This window comes from Typopeltis vanoorti, chromosome 2 (genome assembly GCF_054136105.1).
Source record: "Typopeltis vanoorti isolate ZY-2024b chromosome 2, IOZ_Tvanoo_1.0, whole genome shotgun sequence".
Classification (NCBI taxonomy): domain Eukaryota; kingdom Metazoa; phylum Arthropoda; class Arachnida; order Uropygi; family Thelyphonidae; genus Typopeltis; species Typopeltis vanoorti.
This window is the reverse complement of record NC_143550.1, coordinates 53041945-53062070: the sequence shown is the minus strand read 5'-3', so window position 1 is coordinate 53062070 and position 20126 is coordinate 53041945. Positions and strand designations below refer to the sequence as shown.

The 20126-nt window shown below is 35.1% G+C and overlaps 1 protein-coding gene and 1 pseudogene across 1 annotated transcript in view; both read left to right on the top strand.

Moving 5' to 3' along the window:
• The window catches only part of LOC150109014 (general transcription factor 3C polypeptide 3), a 306866-nt gene that overhangs the window by 186954 nt on the left and 99786 nt on the right, over window positions 1-20126 (top strand). The window contains exons 17-18 of the mRNA XM_090411276.1: window positions 13005-13036; window positions 17815-17944. Coding sequence (XP_090267402.1) covers window positions 13005-13036; window positions 17815-17944 — 162 coding nt within the window. The remainder of the gene's footprint in view (window positions 1-13004; window positions 13037-17814; window positions 17945-20126) is intronic.
• LOC150109015 (5S ribosomal RNA) lies at window positions 4327-4444 on the top strand (annotated as a pseudogene).

Sequence of the window (20126 nt, the reverse complement as noted above, 5' to 3'; positions counted from 1 at the left end):
AACTGCCTTGATATACCTGTTATTAAACTATGGCTGCATAAGTGGATGAGAATCAGTACTGATTTTTATGTTGCTCAAAAGTAGGTGGTGAAATCCCCTGCATATTCTTATATCATTGAACAGTGTGAAGACATCTCTGTCAGGAGTAACATAATCAATAAGTAGCTTTTCTTATTTTGTGTGTATTTTCTTCTTATGAAGGGAATTCCGCACTCCAGAATTCAAACAATTTGTATTTTGTAACACAGTGTTAGTAATATTGCTAGTCCATGTCCTGAGTAATGCTAGCAGTGTTGCAGCTCTATATACCAAGCAGAGAAATTATTACTCTCCTTACCCATTTTTCCACATTTTCCCAAATCTCTTTCTTCCACATTTTATCAAATGTTTTTATTATCTATGATACCTAGTGCTTGAATAAATCATTTTATACATATTATTTAGAAGGCTGTAACCTTTTTTTTAATTTTCTTAGTCTCAGTAACATAATACCAACAAAATAATTGCTGTTTGTCATTATCATTAAAATATATGATATTTCTCTGCTAGCTCATCTCTTTCATTCCTTCTTCTTATTCTACTGCCTGTCTTCAGTTCTGCTGAGGTTTCTGTTTCTATTGAAGTTTCTATCACAGAGGAGTCTGTTATATTTTAGAAAAGCTGAAAGTTTTGGTTCTTGAAACAGTTTTAGGAAGAAGGTTGTCCTAGAGAATAGAGATAAATGAAATGAAAGAGGATTAGAAAAAGCCTATTAGTGGGTTAACTGTTGAATTATAAATGGATGGTGGACAGCTACTACTTGCATTATTGCATCTAAGTAGCAAGGCGAGGATGAGAATAATGGATGCCAGTTCAGCAGAAGTAAAGTCACTGAGAGAAGGTCATATATATATATATATATTGTGAAATGAGTTGAATGACTTAAACCGAGAGTTAGGTAAAAGGGGGTTTAATAGTAAAACACGACTAGTTTCGGCTTATAACAGCCTTCATCAGGTGACATTATAAAAGAAAAAACACTAAACACTGAAGGTTAAAAAAACTATGAACAACATAGAGAGGCTCTATACATAATTAGTATGAAAATGTTGTAGTTGTATTTAAAGCTGTTCTTTCATTTGTTGCATTGGTAAGAGAGTGGGTGCTTGCAGCATCATGTGAATGCCAGTACATGATTACAGCTGAATGACTATCTGGGAGGTTGCAGCTCAAGTTATTAGTTAGATGTCCAGGGTTGAGGATTTCCCTAGATTCTTTGTATTGGACACCTAAGGAAGTTGATTTTGTCAACGAAACTAGTAGTGTCTCACGATTAAACCTTATTCATTTTAATCTCGGTGTTATAGTCATTAATATAGAATATTAATATGGTTTGAATGACTATAACACCGAGATTAAAAAGAATAAGGTTTAATCGTGAGACTACTAGTTTCGTTGACAAAATCAACTTCCTTAGGTGTCCAATACAAAGAATTATATAAAAAATAAAACTGTACTTCAGTTTTTTTACAATATTTCTGTTATTTTTTATATAATTCTTTGTATTGGATACCTGAGGAAGTTGATTTTGTCAACAAAACTAGTAGTGTCTCACGATTAAACCATATTAATATTCATAACATTATTAACTGAGTAAATATGAACTCCAAAACTTGTGTGTGTGTGTGTGTGTGTGTGTGTGTGTGTGTGTGTGTGTGTGTGTGTGTGTGTGTGTGTGTGTGTATATATATATATACACAAGGATGGTCTGAAAGGTTCTCGGCCTCAACCATAGATGGCAACACTATCGGCAAGATTTTTTTTTTTCTAAGTTGGTACATCTGTCATAAGCATCCATGTGAAATTGCAAGTAATTCTATCAAGTAGTTTGTTATATACAGCAGTCTGAAGCAAAAGTGTTGTTTGTATCCCTTGAAATGGATAAAATTGAGTATCGTGTGGTTATAAAATTCTTTGTAAAAGAAGGTTTAACACCAAAAGAAATTCATTCGAAGTTCATAAAAGTTTATGGACACTCTTCCCTTTCGTTTTCTACAATTAAGAAATGGGCTGCCCAGTTTAAATGTGGCCATATCAGCCTTGAAGATGATCAATGTGAAGGATGTCCAAAAAGTGTAACAACACCAGAAATCATTGATCAAGTACACAATATGGTATTGGATGACCGGCAAGTCAAAGTGCATGAAATTGCTGAGACTATAGGCATTTCAAAAGAACGTGTAGGATATATTTTGCATGAAGAATTGCAAATGAAAAAGCTTTGCGCAAGATGGGTGTCGCGCTTTTTCACAACAGATCAAAAATGCACTCGCATGAAAATCTCTGAACAGTGCGTGGAGCATTTTAACAAGAATAAAACTGAGTTTGTTCAGCACCAAAGAAGACACAGTCGGTTCCATCAGCAGGAAAGATCATGGCATTGGTGTTTTGGGATGCTAAAGGCATTCTCTTTATTAATTATCTTGAAAAGGGTAAAACAATAACTAAGGAATATTATTCTGATCTTTTAACCAGAGTAGACGAAAAAATTTGTGAGAAAAGACCCAGTTTACAGAAGAAAAAAATTATCTTTCATCAGGACAATGCACCCGCCCACAAAGGTGTTTTGGCAATGGGAAAATTAAGGGATCTGCACTATGAATTGTTGGAACATCCACCCTATGTTAGGCCGAGAACTTTTTGTACCACCCTCGTATATATACAGGGTGTTCGGGATAAATTTGACAGTTTCGTAAGGAAAAAGAAAATCTTCTTTGTATCTATTAAATTTAATGAATTGACAAAAAAACATTACAGGCAGAGTTAATTACAATACTATCAACAAGATTTACTCAAAATAACCACCATTAGCATCGATCACAGCTTCAATTCTGCTTCGGAACCTCGAACAAGCTGATGCTACAGTCTCCCTGGGAAGGGCTGCAAAAACTGTTTTAATTTTATCCATTAACTGGGCTTTTGTATTACTGGAAGTGCGATTGGTGTCTTTTTCAACTGCGCCCCATACAAAATAATCCATGGGGTTAAGGTCTGGGGAGTTTGGAGGCCAAACATTTGGACTGGTGAAGTCGTAGAAATTTTCAGACAACCATTTTTGACTTTTCCCAGAGGTGTGGCAAGGGGCCGAATCCTGCTGCCATACATACGGCCTACCATTGGCTACCCTTGTTATCCAGGGCTTGACTACAGTTAGCAACTCCACGAACAAAGCCCGAATTCCAATGCCAGGGTTCTTCAATACCTGTTCCTGCAGATTTGCGAGGAATTCTGCTGTACGAACGCAATCAGATCGTCTGCTAGGGATCTTTCTTCTTGCTACATCCTCGTAGTCACCATTGCAAGTCTCTAGTTCATGCCTGATTGTTTTTACTGTATTCAGGGAGCATTGGGCAGCAGTCGTAATATCCTTATTTTGATGGCGGGCACGAATCATCATGATACAAGTTATTCTCTTCCATGATTCAGGTGGGTTCCAGCTATCCATCCTTTCTGACATCTTGTATATGAATGAAGAAGGGTCCAAACTTTTAAATGAAGAGAAGTGTGTGTTAATACATGTAACTTACGGAAAAATATAATTAATTATAAATATGTCAAATTTATCCCGAACACCCTGTAGAAGAAATAATAGGCAATAGAAGAGAGTCCTGCAGCACTCCTTCATTGCTATGGCAATCTGAGAGGAAGCCATCCTCCATGAGAAACAGTGAATGATCAGAAACAGAAAACTGGCTGTATATGAGGTACATATACACATCTGTCCTTAAATTAAAAACCTTTATGCAGATATACATAAACATCACTTATATAACATATATGCAAAATACTTGGTCACATGTGTTACCACATGTTCTAGGAAACTATTTAAGATGATGCTTTTAGTAATTGTCAATAGTGTTGATCACAGTGGGGAAAACAAAGTATCTTTCAGAGGTAGATAAAGTAGATAAAGATGGGCATCCACTTATTGTTGATGCCCATCTGTCTAGAGTAACAATTTTGAAAACAGAGTTGACTGGTTTCTCAGTGAGATATCCCACGTGTTTAATCAGTGAAAAAATAACCCACATTGCTTGCCTAAAAGGCATAACTGTGGTCTTAAGACATTTGTCAGGAATGAGATTGCCCTGAGAAACTTGCAAGGACAAACAGCCTTTCCTGTGAGGAGCATTTGATCAATGCATTTGAAGGCTGTTTCCAACCTACATAAAATAAAATAAAATGCCTCTACATAAAATAAAAGTTTCCAATTCATTGGTTGGTATATATACAAAAGTAAAGTGCCTTTAGAAAATACATAGATCAGAAACATACTTTATGTGAAACAACAGCGGCCATACTAAGTTGAAAATACCAGTTCTCGTCCGATCACCGAAGTTAAGTGGCGTTGGGCCCGGTCAGTACTTGGGGGGTGTCCACCTAGGAACACCGGGTGCTGCTGGCTTTCTTATTTTTGGCTACTAATGGCTCGGTTAAGTAAGTTTGAGCGTGGTTAGTAGTTGGAAGGGGACCAATCATTCGATGCTGTTGGCACACTCCCTCGATGAGTCTTTGGACTCTCTGGAGGTGTAAAATAATAATAATAATAGTTGGAGTGAGTAGGCTGTGATAGGAAATTCATGTATAAGTCAAACTGCACCGTTTTGGATAGCATCAAGAATTTTTAAGAAGGTTTTTGGTGCATCGCCAAAACATTAGAATAGTATTCTAAGGTTTGGAAGATTTAGATTTTCTCAGGGCAGGTGAAAATGGTATCTTGACCAGAAAACGATACCAAGCTTATTGAGGCTAAGGAAAGTATGGACTTGATGTTTGTGCCAGGAAAAGCTGGTGTTAAATATCTTTTAAGCATCGAGATCTGGTTGTGTCTGAAAGCTAGGTATTAACAAAGATAAGGAAAGGTGAATTAAGATCCCATTTCCCCTCAAGACTAAATTCGATTATTCTAATCTGTTGAAGAATTGTTTAAGGTTGTAGAAGATTTTGAGGCTTTTGATGTTTCAGTAGGAATAGATCATACCATCATTGGCAAAATTATGAATAGAGATGTGAAGTTACTGAGAGGTTTTTTATATATAGTAGAAAGAAAGAGAGTTGGCAGTAGAACATAGTTCTGAGGCCTTCATGTATTGGTATGGAAAGAGAGAAAGCCATCCACTGTGGCATGCAGTGAACAGCCAGAAACAGAAAAACTGGCTATCCAGTTATGAGGGACAGTATACAAACATAATGCCTTTTTTTATTTGAGCATGGCAGAAAGCTTTACATGTGATAGAGTGGACAGTAGTAGTCTCTAGCTATTAGTGATTGGCACTGCATTTGATCACATGATCACAGCACACAGGTATAGTTCACCCACAGATTAGAGACCCTTCGACACTTCTGCGCATGTCCCAAAAAGGAGAATCCATTCTGATAATAGGTAATCAGTCCGTCTTCTGGGATGAATTTGTTTATTATTACAGGTCGGAAAATTTAGCCCTTCTTTTACGAACATTGTAGTTTTTAAAGTGTAACTATTTTGCTTGTATAACATATGGAAAAATGTACGTAGAGTATTAACAAAATTAAAAAAAGGTATAGCATAAAACAAAAATTTAACGAAATTTATTTTTAAGAAAGTTTTCTATAAAATAAAAAAATTATACAGAAAAACAGAAATTTTTCTCAAATGAATTTAGATATTCTAAACTTATAGTTGAGAGAACTGAGACACTTTAATGTCTCAGTTCAATCAACTATAAGTATATACTATATTTCTTCTATAATCTACTCTTTCCCCTTCAATATACCCTATTCCTCCTATGGGTTTAAATTCGGAAGAAGGCTAGTTCAGAAGCCTTAAGGTAGCAGCCCTACCACTGAACTATTCCATCGTCAGGCTAGTCCCCTGACATGGAGAACATAATTCTACTTGTAAGCTGACAGAAAAAGATAATCAGATTGAATCTATGGGAAACGACCCTGGAATGGAAAAGGTAAAACGAAAATGGAAACGACAAAATATAATACACATAGCAAACTGGAATGTAAGAGGAATAGCATATAAAGAAATAGAACTAGACCAGTTATTAAATGAAAGAAATTTTAAAATAGCAGTAATCACTGAAACAAAAAAGAAATTAAAAGGAACTATGAGAACTGAAAATTTTTAATGTGATATACAGTGGAGTCAACAGAGACCAAAGAGCACAAGCAGGAGTCATGATTTGGATTCATAACTCCCTTTCAAAACAGTTAAAACATTATAAATTATGGAATGAAAGAATAATAGAAGCTAGAATAAAAATAGATAGAGGCTATTTAACAATAATTGGTTTATATGCCCCAGAAGAAGGAAGAGAACAGGATAATATTGATTTTTTATAATCAGCTACAAAACATATATAATAAAATAAATAAAAATGATTACATAATTTTAGCAGGAGACTTAAATGCAAGAATTCGAAACACGAAAATTAATAATAATATAGGAATACATGGAGAACACACTCTAAACAGAAATGGTAAAAAATTGATTGACTTTGTTGTTTATAATAACCTAAAAATAATAAATTCTTTCTATGAACATAAAGACATACATAAATATACTTGGACAGCAAGAGGATGGAAATCAATATTAGATTACTTCATATTAAATGAAAAGACATCAAAATTTTCACTAGATGTTAGAGTTCACAGAGGATATGAAATAAGCAGTGACCACTTCCTTGTTAAAATAAAATTAAGATTACCACCTAAATGGCTACAAGTAACAAGAACAGAAAGAAAAATTGAAACATTTGTTTATAAAACTAGACTATTGAATGACACAAATGTACACTGGCTATATGAACAGAGAATTAACCAATATCTAGATAAAATAAAACAAAATGAAGAAATAGAAATAGAATGGCTTAATATAAAAACGATATTAAATGCAGCAGCAAATGAAAGCTTAGGAAAGACCAAAAAATTCAATAAAAGAAAAAACTGAAGATCTGGGATGATACAATCAAAGAAATAATCAAAAAGAAAAAAGAAGCCTATCACAAATGGTTAAGCAGTAAAAGATTAGAAGATGAAATAGAATATAAAAGAATAAGAGCCATAGCTAAACGAGAAGTCAGAAAAAGACATAGAGAATCATGGAATAAATTTGTATCTAATTTAGAACATGATTTATATAAAATAAGACCCAATGTATATAAGATTTTGAAACACTTAAATGCAGATACCAAAGAAAACATAAAATTAAACACTGAATTGAAATTAGAAGAATTTCTAAATTACTACACAGAATTGTGGACAGACAAATATTTTAAAAAAGACAACTGGCAAACAATTAACGAAAATGAAAAGGAAATAACTGAAGAAGAATTAGAAATCAGCCTGAAAGAAACAAGAAACGGAAAAGATAAGCTAGGTTCAGAACTATATAAATATGCAGGAACAAAATTCAAAGAAAGACTCTTATTATTTTTAAATAAAATTTCCTCAACTGGTATCCCCCCAATAGAATGGAAAAAAGCAATTGTAATTCCTATCTTTAAGAAAGGTAATAGAGATGACCCTAAAAACTATAGAGGTATCAGTATACTAAATTTCTGTTACAAAATATATAGCAGAATCTTAAATAACAAAATGAAATATTCCGAAAACTTTATTCTAGAAGTAGAGAATGGATTTAGAAAAGGACGATCATGTATAGACCCAGCCTTTTGCCTAAAATTAATAATAGAGAAAAGAAGAGAATACTATTTAGAAACACATATTGCATTTATTGACTTTGAAAAAGCATTTGACAAAGTTAAAAGAAACATATTATTTAGCATATTAAAAGAAAGACAAATACCAAATAATATCCTAAAAGCTATCACAAGTATAAATGAAAATAATCAAATACAAATAAGATTAAATCACGAGCTATCATATACGAGAGAGATAAACCAAGGGGTCCGGCAGGGATGTCCCCTCTCAGCAACTCTTTAATATCTACTTAAATGAAATAATAATAAAATGGAGTAAAAATTTACCTCAAGGAATTAAACTTTCACCTACAGTTAACTTAAACACTCTCCTCTTTGCCGATGACCAAATAATAAAATTACAAATTCTGAAGATAACTTACAGAAAGCTATTTTAAATCTAAATGAGATATCCAAAGATTATGGTATGATAATATCAATGGAAAAATCAAAAACTATGGCCTTTAAAGGACAAGATCCAGCAAGAACTAAAATAGTAATAGATAACAAGATCTTAGAACAGGTGAATTCATTTAACTACCTAGGATGTATGATCACATATGAAAATGAAAAAGATATAAACGTAAATTTTGCAAAATATTTAAAAATAACAGGTGTAATTAACTCTATATTTAAACCAAATCTAGTTAAAAAAAAAACAGGCTAAAAGTATACAATACATTAGCCCTACCGGTCTTAATGTATGGAAGCGAAATCTGGACAATAAAACAAAAAGACAAACAAAGATTAACAACAGCAGAAATGAAGTTTATGAGAAAAACTGCAAAGTATACCCTATTTGATCACAAAAGAAAGAAGATATTATGAAAGAATTAAACCAAGAACCAGTAATAGAAAAAATTAAAAAATATAAACATAAATGGATGGAACACATTCAAAGAATGAAAACAGAAAGATTACCAAAACAAGCCTTAAAGTACAAACCATTAGGAAAAAGAAAACCAGGACGTCCTCTTAAACGATTCAACGATGACTTCTAAGGCCGGAACAGACCATGCTAGGCCTAAATCCTTGATACGTATGATGATGATAGTTGAGAGAACTGAGACACTTTAATGTCCTAAACCGATTAATTATTTATGACTTGTTGTGACTCTTTTAACAAACCCATGCAAAAAAAAGGTTGGAAAAAAATACCATTATCAAATCCTTTTAATCTTCATAGTCATCTGAATCGGTGTCTGAATTGTCATCACTTTAACTTAAACTGATCACCAAAGGTTTGCATAATTCTTTGATAATTCCATCTTTGTCCCAATACATATTTTCCAATGAGGTGACATGAGAGCAACATATTCCCCAGTTTTGAACTGTAATACTTTCAATCACCTGTTCTGAAAGCTTAAAAGTTTCGACATGTCAATACCCCCAGGTACGTTGCAATGGCGAATGAAACTTTTCACTTCTGCCCAAATATACTCAATAGCATTAAAACAAAATCCGATTTCATGAAGTATTATCCTTAAAGTTTCTCTTTTCCAAGGAAAATTAATTTTTTCTTTAAGCACAGGAATCAATTTCGGAACAGTTGGCACTCTTTTCTCGACCACATAAAATTCGTGAATAGTTAGTTCTAACGTCTACATCAAAATCATTCAAAGCTGTGGTTTCAATGGTTTTCTTTCTCTGGTGCTTTTTTTAGGAGATTTAAATTTTGGCTTACCTTCACCTTTTGATTCCCTACGAATTCTTTTAACAGTCGACCACAATTGCACTTGCACGTTTTATGACTTGAGAAAGGGGAACAAGGAGACTGTCTTTTAACGATTCTTTTTCGCAGAATGTTAGCAAATTATTCAATATTCTTTTGCAAAAGCTACTGAAACGTTTAGCAACAGAACTTGTTGACAGTACTGGATCCATCATACAAATTAATAATAAAAAAATAATGCAAAAAAGCGACAACAAAAATCAAGCTACTACTAGTCCAGCGACAGACAAGAAAGCACGTGATTTCGCATGTTGGTTGAACAACCCTCTTTACATGATTCTTTTCTCTGAACCTTTATGTGGCATGTGTCCGGAATAGTTAGTATAGGCTGGAAGAACTGCAGTGGATATCTAATGGTGGTTTTTGTACTGGTGGTCATTAATTAGCTGGTAGGCTTCCAGGTGATGATGAAGTAAGACTTATGACTTACTTCATTATTTTAAAGAAGACTGAAGTAGGTTGATAGTCCCTTCCATAACAGGTTGTTGAAATTTTTTTCACTTGGTCATACTATAAGTTAAAGATGCCAAGAAATTATGTTCTTGGTTTCATCCTTTATCCAAGTGTAAGGTTTTGTTTTCTGGAAATGACTCCTGTTTATATTCCGACGTAACTCGAGGGGATCCTCGAGTTACATCAGAGATCTGTTCCTACGGACTGACGTAAGGCGATTTTTGATGCAAGTTGGAATTACCATAGCCTAAGTTACTTACCTAATCTAAAACACCCTAAAGTCATATGTATATATCAAGAAACAGAACTAGGCCATAGGAAAATGAAAGGGAGAACATAATTACTGTATAGTACAGAAAAATGACAAAAATGAAACTGTAATAAAAAAACAAACATAAAAATGAGAACAATCCCCAAAATGACAAATGAAACTGTACATTCTGTACAGGTGATTCTGTGGTTGGCTTGCACACTGGAAGGGGTGTTGCAAGGAGGGAGAGACTGACTTAATGGAAGGAGGAGGAGGAAGCTGGTCTTCCAGCCAAAGAACAAGAAGCCTTTCCATCTCAATCATTAGCCTACTATGTTTTTTCGTAATCACAGTCGATTTCATGGGTGCCAATCCTTTCACGTGTTCAAGGATGCGAACTTTATCCTTGATAATAGTCCCGACTGTGGTACGAGTTAAGTTCAATGTGCGGCCGATGTTCGTTGCCGTTTCTCCCTTTTTTACCCTTTTAATAATGTCTAATTTCACTTCTAATGTAATGGCTTTCCTTTTCTTTGCCACACTGCCATCGGAAGAGTCTGCCTTACGTTTGGGAGCCATATTGAAGGGTAAAAGTCACAAAAAAACACAAACACAAATGTGAGAGAGCGGATGTAAACAAAGCACGCGGTACCCAAAGAGTGTATGCTGGAACCCAAGCGACGCCACCTCTCCCAAACAAACAGCGCATAACAGCGTATTCTTCCACCATGCTCACAAACAAGTTCGCCTGCGACGTTTGAATTTTACGTCGCACTACTTCAAGTCGAAATTTATTTTTTAAATTATTTATGGGATTACTGCCGTAAAGTCAAAGCGACGCATGTCAAGGACCCCCTGTATTTATCATGAAATCTGGAAATTAGCTTATATTTAACTCTTTCCTAAGATGGGAAATACTACCATCAAATTAACATCCAGTTTCTCTCATTTCATTCTTGCTAAAGTAGTGGAGAAAATTACTCATACTGTATTTCTACTTTATCTTGAAGCCTTTCTCTCAACTAGTAAATGATCACCATAATGGATTTAGGTTTGATACAGCCCTGTTAAGCTTCCATCATATTGTATTACACAAATCTGGCTTCTCTAGCTAGGGGTGCCAGCTTTCTGTTTGGATGCATATTATATAGGATGGATCCTCAAAATTTGAAGCTAATGCATTGTTTCCACAATACTCCATTTTTTCACATACTCTTTTTGCTGCATATCAACCTCTAGTTGACTGCAAATCCAATTCACAATTTTGCTGATGGCATTTCATTAATCTCTTGTTTCATGTTTCACAAACTTGACACTATACAAATCAGCAACACTTTCAGAATATGAACTTCTACAAACCTAAATTCTTGTCACCAAAATATTTTTCAATAGGACTCTAAAACATTTTTAATTTTGAATGTTAGTAAAACTCAATCCTGTCTTATTTCTCAAAAAAACAAAAAATTTTGAATTTTTCATTTAACTTCCATATATCTCTAGAGAAAAAAAAAGTTTCTCTTCTTGGAATGACTCTAGCCTCTAATCTTTCTTGACATGTTACAGCCAAGACATTTTCTCTTTTGAGACCATATGTTAACCCTGAATAACTATGAGCTCTACAAAAAATAAATCTGTTCTGATTAGTGAGTATAGCTTCTGCCTTTTGGTATCCATAAGATTTTCCTAAAATATCTTTGACTCACTATAAAATGGGGCAATCATGTTGATTAGTGATCCTTTTCTAACTTCCTTCACTCTCTTTTTCACAGATATTCAGTTTGTGCAGGCTCCATTTTTTGCAGATATTGCCATGGTTGTTTATCAGAAGTGGCATTTGCAGTTCCCATGCTTTCCTCTAAATCTGTTAAGAAAACTTCAAGTAGTTATTCAGTATTCACAGTTCATCTCCATATTATAGAATGGATTCTTCTACTTTCCCTTCAGTCATTCTCTCTAGTATTACCTTGTAGAATAGTCTTCTCTCATATGTATTTCCTAAGAAATATAATCTGCAGGTCTTCAAATGCAATTTTTGATATGATTCCACTTTCTTATCAGATTTCTACCCATCATTGGTTCTAATATGGGATTATATATAATCATATATATGGGATTATCATTCTTGTCGTGACAAGGGAAATCTTTCAACTTTTTCAATTGAAGGTGAATCAGACAAATCGACCTTCAGAACATACACACACAGTTTACAGACAAAAAAGTCTTCAAATACCCATAAGTATTTGTAGGTGGTGGTGGCAGTCATTGGCGGTAGATGGCGTTGATGGTGGTAGTGTCATAGTAAGAGAATTAAGTATCATTAAAAATAGTATTTGAAGTACATAAGTTCTTAATTATTTAACCATATTGGGAAATGAATTTAATGGTCAGATAATTGAAGGATTAGTTGACTGAAAGTGCTGTTATGTAGTGCTGCACCAGAGGTTGGTTGACACTTAACCCATTTGAGAGTCATTTAATTGAAGATTTGGTTGTGTAAAGGTCAGATAATTGAAAAATCTTTATATATAAATTGTAAATCCTTCTTTCGCATCTGTTGCAACAACAACAACAACATCTTCTCTCTAATACTATGATTATAATTGTGAAAATACTAGTGGTGGGCGGTAGATGCTGATGGTGTAGCGGTTCGTTGTAGGTAGTGGAGACAGACAGTTGTAGAGCAGGTGCCCTTCCTCAATGACTCTTTGGACTCCCTGGAGGTGTCATGTCATAATAATAATTAGTAATAATAATAATAATTGATAGATTAAGTGAAATTATTGAATGTTGAATTAATTAATTTTATTTTATTTTAATTATTTTCAACTGATTTTATTAATAGAATTTGAAAAAGGAAATGAAGAAGCAGCCATAGTGAGTAGTTTTATAATTAGTCAGTTATTTTATAATTGGCTAGTATCTTAAAAATTTGCAAATATATTTGTTTTGTTCTCATTGCAATATTGTAACTTATTGAACTTTAATCTAAAGCTAATGATAAAGCAAAGTCATTCTAAAATAATGTCTGTGTGCTGTATTTTTTTTAGTCAAAAATGCCATACCACTTTGTGTTCTCTAGCAGGATGAAAAACTCTTCCACCTCTTAAGGAGATCAACTACTTTATCTTCAACTGAAAATCTGCTGAAGACTCTATCTAAGATGTTTGCATTTGTCTTTCTTTCTTGTTTTTTTCCCTTCTTTTTTTCCTTACAGCTTCTTTAGAGCTGTTCGAATGAAGGTGACTTATCTGGTCTCATACAGAGGTAATAGAGTTTTTCATTCTGCAAAACACACACACACACACACTGGCTAAAGAATACACAATTATTAGACATAGTATGCTGGACTCAAGGCTTTAGCTTTTGTTAGCTGTAATTTCTACCATACCAAAGCTTCTTTAGGATCTTGGTTAATGGAGCATTGATTGATATCCGATTATCTACATGTTAATTGATTATCAAATCTGTCAGATTTAGTTAGTCACCTGAGTTTCTTGGGGGACCAGGAGGTGGTAGAGAGGATTCAGGGACAAGTGACCAAGATGTTGACAGGTCTGTGGAATACTTCCTATGAGGATATGTTGAAGGTTTGTGGGTTACAAAGTTTAGTTGGTAGGCAGAAAAGAGGGGACATGATAGAAACTTTTAAGTTATTAAAGGGGTTTTATAAAATTGATGTAAGTGAAATTTTTCAATATATGACAAATAGTCAGAGAACTAGGGGCCATCCACATGGAATTTGTGTAAAAGAGTGGTTAGTAGCATGGGTGTGTGTGTGGGGGGGGGGGTAGACCAGATTTTTTTTTTTGCATAGAGAGTGGTGAGTGAGTGGAATGGATTGTCAGAATTGGTTGCGAGTTTCCTGATGGTGAATGGATTCAAGATGAGGTATGATAGGATTTGTGTGTGTAATGGTTAATTTGGGTCTTCCACGGTGAGTCTCTGGACTCCATGGAGATGCCGTAAAATAATAATAATAATAATGGTAATTACATATGGAAACAGCAGCAGAATAAGCAAATCTGGTATGCTATGTTATGAAATGAATTAAGTTATATGGAATAAGAGAGAAAATAGTCCAAGCCACTAAAGTAGCCATATATAAATCACACTGTGTTCAAACCAGTTTTAACTTATGGATCTGAGAATTCAGAAACACCATTGATTAAATACCAGAGACCACAGATATTAGAACTTTATTATATGATCTCTGAACCTATGGTTCATGTAACTCCTGTGTATGAGGGAAGGGGGGGGGGGGCATTCACCATGTCACCATCTTAGTCACTTGTCTCTGAATCCTTTCTCCCACCTGCTGGTCCCCAAGAAATCCAGTGTTTTCAACATCCAAGCAATCTTTTGCAATATGTCTTCTGAACTTCAGCTCTTTGCCCACCATTATCCTCAAGTCCTTAGCCTCATCAATTTCCTTCAATCCGGTACCATGAATATAATACACCATATGCAACCTTTTCAACCCAAAGTGCATAACCTTACATTTTGCAACATTATCCTTTGCCTACAATGCCAATTTATTTAAATCATCCTGCATTTATTTAAGTTATCTACATCACCTTTATCAACTGTTGCTCTCCCAGTTTTGCAGCAGCAGCAAACAACTGAATATCCCCTCTTAAATCTTTTCCCATGTCATTGATATACCAATTAGAGTAGTGGCCCTTAGTACTGAACCCTGAGATGCTCCACTAGTCACCGTCATTCCCCTAGATTCCGCTCCACCATATACTACTCTCTGGTATCCATCTATCTTTATTTAGCAGCAGCAAACAACTGAATATCCCCTCTTAAATCTTTTCCCATGTCATTGATATACCAATTAGAGTAGTGGCCCTTAGTACTGAACCCTGAGATGCTCCACTAGTCACCCTCATTCCCCTAGATTCCGCTCCACCATATACTACTCTCTGGTATCCATCTATCTTTATTTAGCAGCAGCAAACAACTGAATATCCCCTCTTAAATCTTTTCCCGTGTCATTGATATACCAATTAGAGTAGTGGCCCTTAGTACTGAACCCTGAGATGCTCCACTAGTCACCCTCATTCCCCTAGATTCCGCTCCACCATATACTACTCTCTGGTATCCATCTATCAGTCCCCCCCACACACACACCCATGCTACTAGCCACATATCCATTCCCAGTTTTTGTAATAGTTTTTCATGTGGTATTCTGTCAGATGCCTTGGCAAAGTTGAGAGCAGTATCATGGTGTAGCCATTTCCTTTATCCAATTATGTTGTCACTTTATTATAAAATGTGAATAAGTTACTGAGACAGGAGCTTCCCTTTATAAAGCCGTGCTGCCCACTATAAAGTATCATATCCTTATCCATCCACTATTGTATTTTACCTTTCACCAACTTTTTCAATACTTTAACAACCACTCCTGATATATTAATTGGTCTGTAGCTTGCCACCTCTGTCTTGCAGCCACCTTTATGCATTGGTACTATCTTACCCTCTTTCCACTTGCCAAGAGGGTAAGATAGTACCTGGAAATCATCTTCACTAATTCTGTTCAAATCTGGAAACAGATCTACAAAACAGATCCTTGTTATATTCCCATGATTTCTCAGTGGTTTGCCTTCAAGTGAAGATCTGATCCTAACAATCTCTTGTATGAATTCCATTTATTCTTCTCAAAGTTTTTCTTCCACATTTTTTTACTTGGCCTCCTCTTACCTGAAATACTCAGCATTTCAGATAAGATTTATGAAAATTCCTCTTTTTATTCATGTATTAGTTTTATTTCCCTTTTTACAGACGATTATCTATGATATTTCTACCCAGTCATCTAGAATTTGACCTTTGAGAGTGAATTATCTAGCCCTCTTCTTTTCTAAGTTTTACTTCTCAGGTATGCTTGCATATAAGTCTTATCTTGAACACCCAGGCCATTACTCTGTGATTATCTTTTTGATGGCTTTTCTACCTCAGTCATTAACATGTGCTCTTGATTGCATTCAATTGAATATTTTTTACCACTGTTCTGTCATTTCTTGTTTCATTTAGCAGTCTTTCAAAGTAATTACTCTAGACATCTGGAATATCTTTATCTTCAGTTTTCATGCCACCATTATCATCTGTGGTACTTTTTAATGGTACTCTTTCCTCCATTTTAAGATTTTTCCGTATCCTCCAGAACATTTGCCTCTATTTACTTCTATATTCATACCAAAGTCTTTCCATGGATTTTGTTTATTATACATATATATATATATATATATATTCCCCCCCCCTCCTTGGGCATCTCTATCGAGTCACTCATCATGTGAGGGCCACCTAATGCTGTTCACACAATAATTATTGTACTTCTCCTTGAACTCATTCACTGACAAACACACAAAACTCCCTTTGGTACCCTGTTCCTCATTCGCCAAACAAAAAGTATAGTTCTCAAGCCCTTGCTAATCACACTCTTACAAAATTTGCAGGAGTAACCTCTTGCTCTCTTGATTTTCTTGCCAGATATTAAAAAAAATCATTTTAATAATTTTTGTTTTTATCATGATCCCCTGTATTTTTCCTATTGACTAGTCTTTGAAGCCCACAGGTCTTCAATCTCTCCTCATAGGGAGCATTCCATATAATATACCTTCCGCAATCTTGGTCACTCATCTCTGGATTCTCTCCACCACTTGATCATCTCCATGGAAGCCAGGCAACTGGGTCTGCATGCAGTAGCTCAGGTGGCATTTTACTTTTTAATATCTATAGGAAGCAGCACAGAATTGTGCTGCTTCCTATAGATATCATATTCCTGTCTACCCATTACTGAATGCTGTCTTTTTACCAACTTCTCCAGTACCTTACACACCACTCTTGAAATAATGATTGGCCTATAATTTGCTGCTTCTGTCTTGGAACCTCCTTTATGCAATGAGACTATTCCCCCCCCCCCTCTCCTCTCTCACTTCTGCTCCCTAGGCACCTTCCCAGAACTGAGAATTAAATTAAACAGCTTGGCCAGAGGAGCTGATAGTTCTCTTGCACATGCTCATAATACATGGGCTGATACTCCATCTAACCCCATGGCTGTATTTGCATTCAAGTTCTACAGTAACATAAGTATCTTCCGTTCAACTGCCTGTATCCTCCTAGCAATCATTGTCACATCTGGCACTCCAGTATCTCTACCATTCAGGTAGAGATACTGGAGCGCAATCACTCAGAAACTCAACTATTTTGTTTGATTCTGTTGCCTCTCTGCCATCAGCACTTGTTAAAGTTATTCTTCCTTTTACTTGCTACATAGTGAAAGAACTCTTTAAGATTTTAAGATTTCTTTTGGCTTTATCAGCTAGCTTCCTCTCATAATTAGCCTTTGGCTAATTATGAGAGGAAGGCCAGCTTTGGCCTTCCTTACCATACAAATTACCCTTCTTGCCCACACCTTGTACTGCTCATGAGCTTGCTGAACACCTTTCTCTTTATATATTTTAATTTTTATTTAAAAATTAAAAAAATATATAAAATTTTTAATGTTGGATTTTTCTAAGGCATTTGATAGGATACCACCTGAAAAGCTGTTGCAAAATTCTTCATTATGTATAACCTTTGTTTCGTAAGTTTTAAAAATAAAAAATATGAAAGTGCATTTAATTTGCTAATTTAATCTTTATATTTTACAGGATGTTCAAATGTTGCATCAGAGATGTGTGCTTCTTTATTCGTATGGTAATTTAGATGAATTTATTAAAGCTGCCAGACTTCTACTGGGTAGTCACTGCTGTTCCTTAAATACTGAAAGAGAATTTAATGGCAAGTTTATTCTCATTGTTTTCTGTTGGTACTGAAAAGTGCTTATAAGAGGTGTTTATTTCTTCTTATTTTTACTTGTGCAGTTGAATATCACATTCCACTTTGTTTAGATTATGTAACTTTTCTTTATAGGTTAACTAATAGGAACATGTAAACTACAAGTTTTAACAGGGGCATAAATGCATATAACAAATATATGGTGTTTTGCACATGCCGGATACTTGGATTGAACTGAAAGTCACTCTCATCACTACCTCCATGCAATTCTCGTCCATCCAAAATGGGTTTGAGTCCCTTGATTAAGAGTATTATGCAGTTTAATGTAGCCAACCTGCCCTTCCTCTCCTACATCAATAATAGTAATTATTTTATGTCTGCAGATATGTGTTGCTCACAGGGCCAGATTGCCTGTTTGCAGGAGGAAAGACCTTGCCACTTTCTTATGAGGCCATCGTAACTCACCGTCACTTGAAAAGCCCTGATAAATGTTCTTCATATCCTAGATGAGATTCAAACCCAGGTCTTTCCAACAAAAAAGGCTTCATATATACAGACTAAACTATGGATCTTCTATCACCATTGTGATAATTTTATCGGAGTACACACCTTTCCTATCTTCTCCCCTAAAAAATTATACACTCTTTTCAAGCAAAAATTATTACAGCTTTCTAACTACTTTCTTAACAACCAGGAGCAACTCCTTATTCACTCTCTTCTTGTCCCATTCCATTTTTCCTTTTGTTTTAGGCTCAGTGACCTGTCACGTCCAAGTAACTTGATTTTATAAACCTGCTTAATGCTTATGATAGGGCAGTTAATCCTGTCTGCATTGCTTGCTAAGTTTTTAAATTGTGTGTATCCTTTTGGCTGGTTTGCCTGTTTGCAGAATGAAAAATGTAAGTTTCTTCGAAGAAAAATTTTGTCACCTTCCTATAAAACCAGTTAACTCATCTTCTGTTGCAAGTTTTGATAAAGGCTCTTCTAGTCCTAGACAGGATTCAAATCCAGGTCTTTCCAATCCCCTTCTTGTCATCTATTAAAGATTTCTTCTGCATCTTATAGAATTCCTTTACTATTTGTGCGTGTGTCTGTCATATTCCATATTTTCCTTCCAGAAACCAAATTTTAATCCATCAAACCTTGAACATCTCCTCAGAAAGCAGTACATGAAACTCGTCATCTTGTTACTTGCCTTTTCATACTTTCCACCATTTCGTTTTTAAGAATCCAAGTGATGAAATTGCTGCATACTGGATATGGTCATATTAAAGCCATATAAAGAAGGATAATAACTTCATTATCCCTGATGTATTTCTTAACATATAGGTGATTCTTTGAGCATTTTGTTCACTTCTGTACCATACTCTCTGAATTTCACTGCAATCCATCAAATCCTTTCTCTCAGTAAGTTTGAGCGTGGTTAGTAGTTGGAAGGGGACCAGTCGTTCAATGCTGTTGGCACACTCTCCCTCGATGAGTCTTTGGACTCCCTGGAGGTGTCTAATAATAATAATAATAAATTTCCTGCAGTACATTTCCATCAGTGCAATGCATAGCATGTAATCTGTTCATCCTAAAGAGCGCTTACTACAATGTGGACAAAAGTAACATTGTCAGTTCTATTTAAATCATGCATGATCTCCATTTCACCTTTGTTAATTGTTGTCCTCCCATTTTACATCATTATCAAACTACTGGATATTCTTCCTCAAATCATTCCATATATTATTAATGTACGTAGCAACAGCCCAAGTGAATTGGCACACCACTGGTCACTCGCATTTTCCTTGATTCTCCTTCCATATATAATTCTTGGTGTCTATCAGTCACCATCCTCTTCTCGTTTTCCACTTCATATCCATCCCCATTTGTTCCATCACATACACAATTCTATGCAGCTTTGCAAAATTCTGCAGCTGCATCATGGTATGGCTATTTCTTTTGTTCATTTAAACTCCCACGTCGTTATAGAAAGTGTGTAAATTTTGGATTTCAGGGCATTTCTTCTATTACTTTTCTCGTCCAGTAGGACATTTTATCTAATCCTATTTGTCCAATTCTTCATATTAGTCCAAGGAGTTATAAATAACTTGTGATCATTGATAATAGTCGGTTGACACAAAAAAGAAGGGTGCAAGACAATATGCATGGTCCACCCTCACATGTTAGGTTAGGTTAGTTG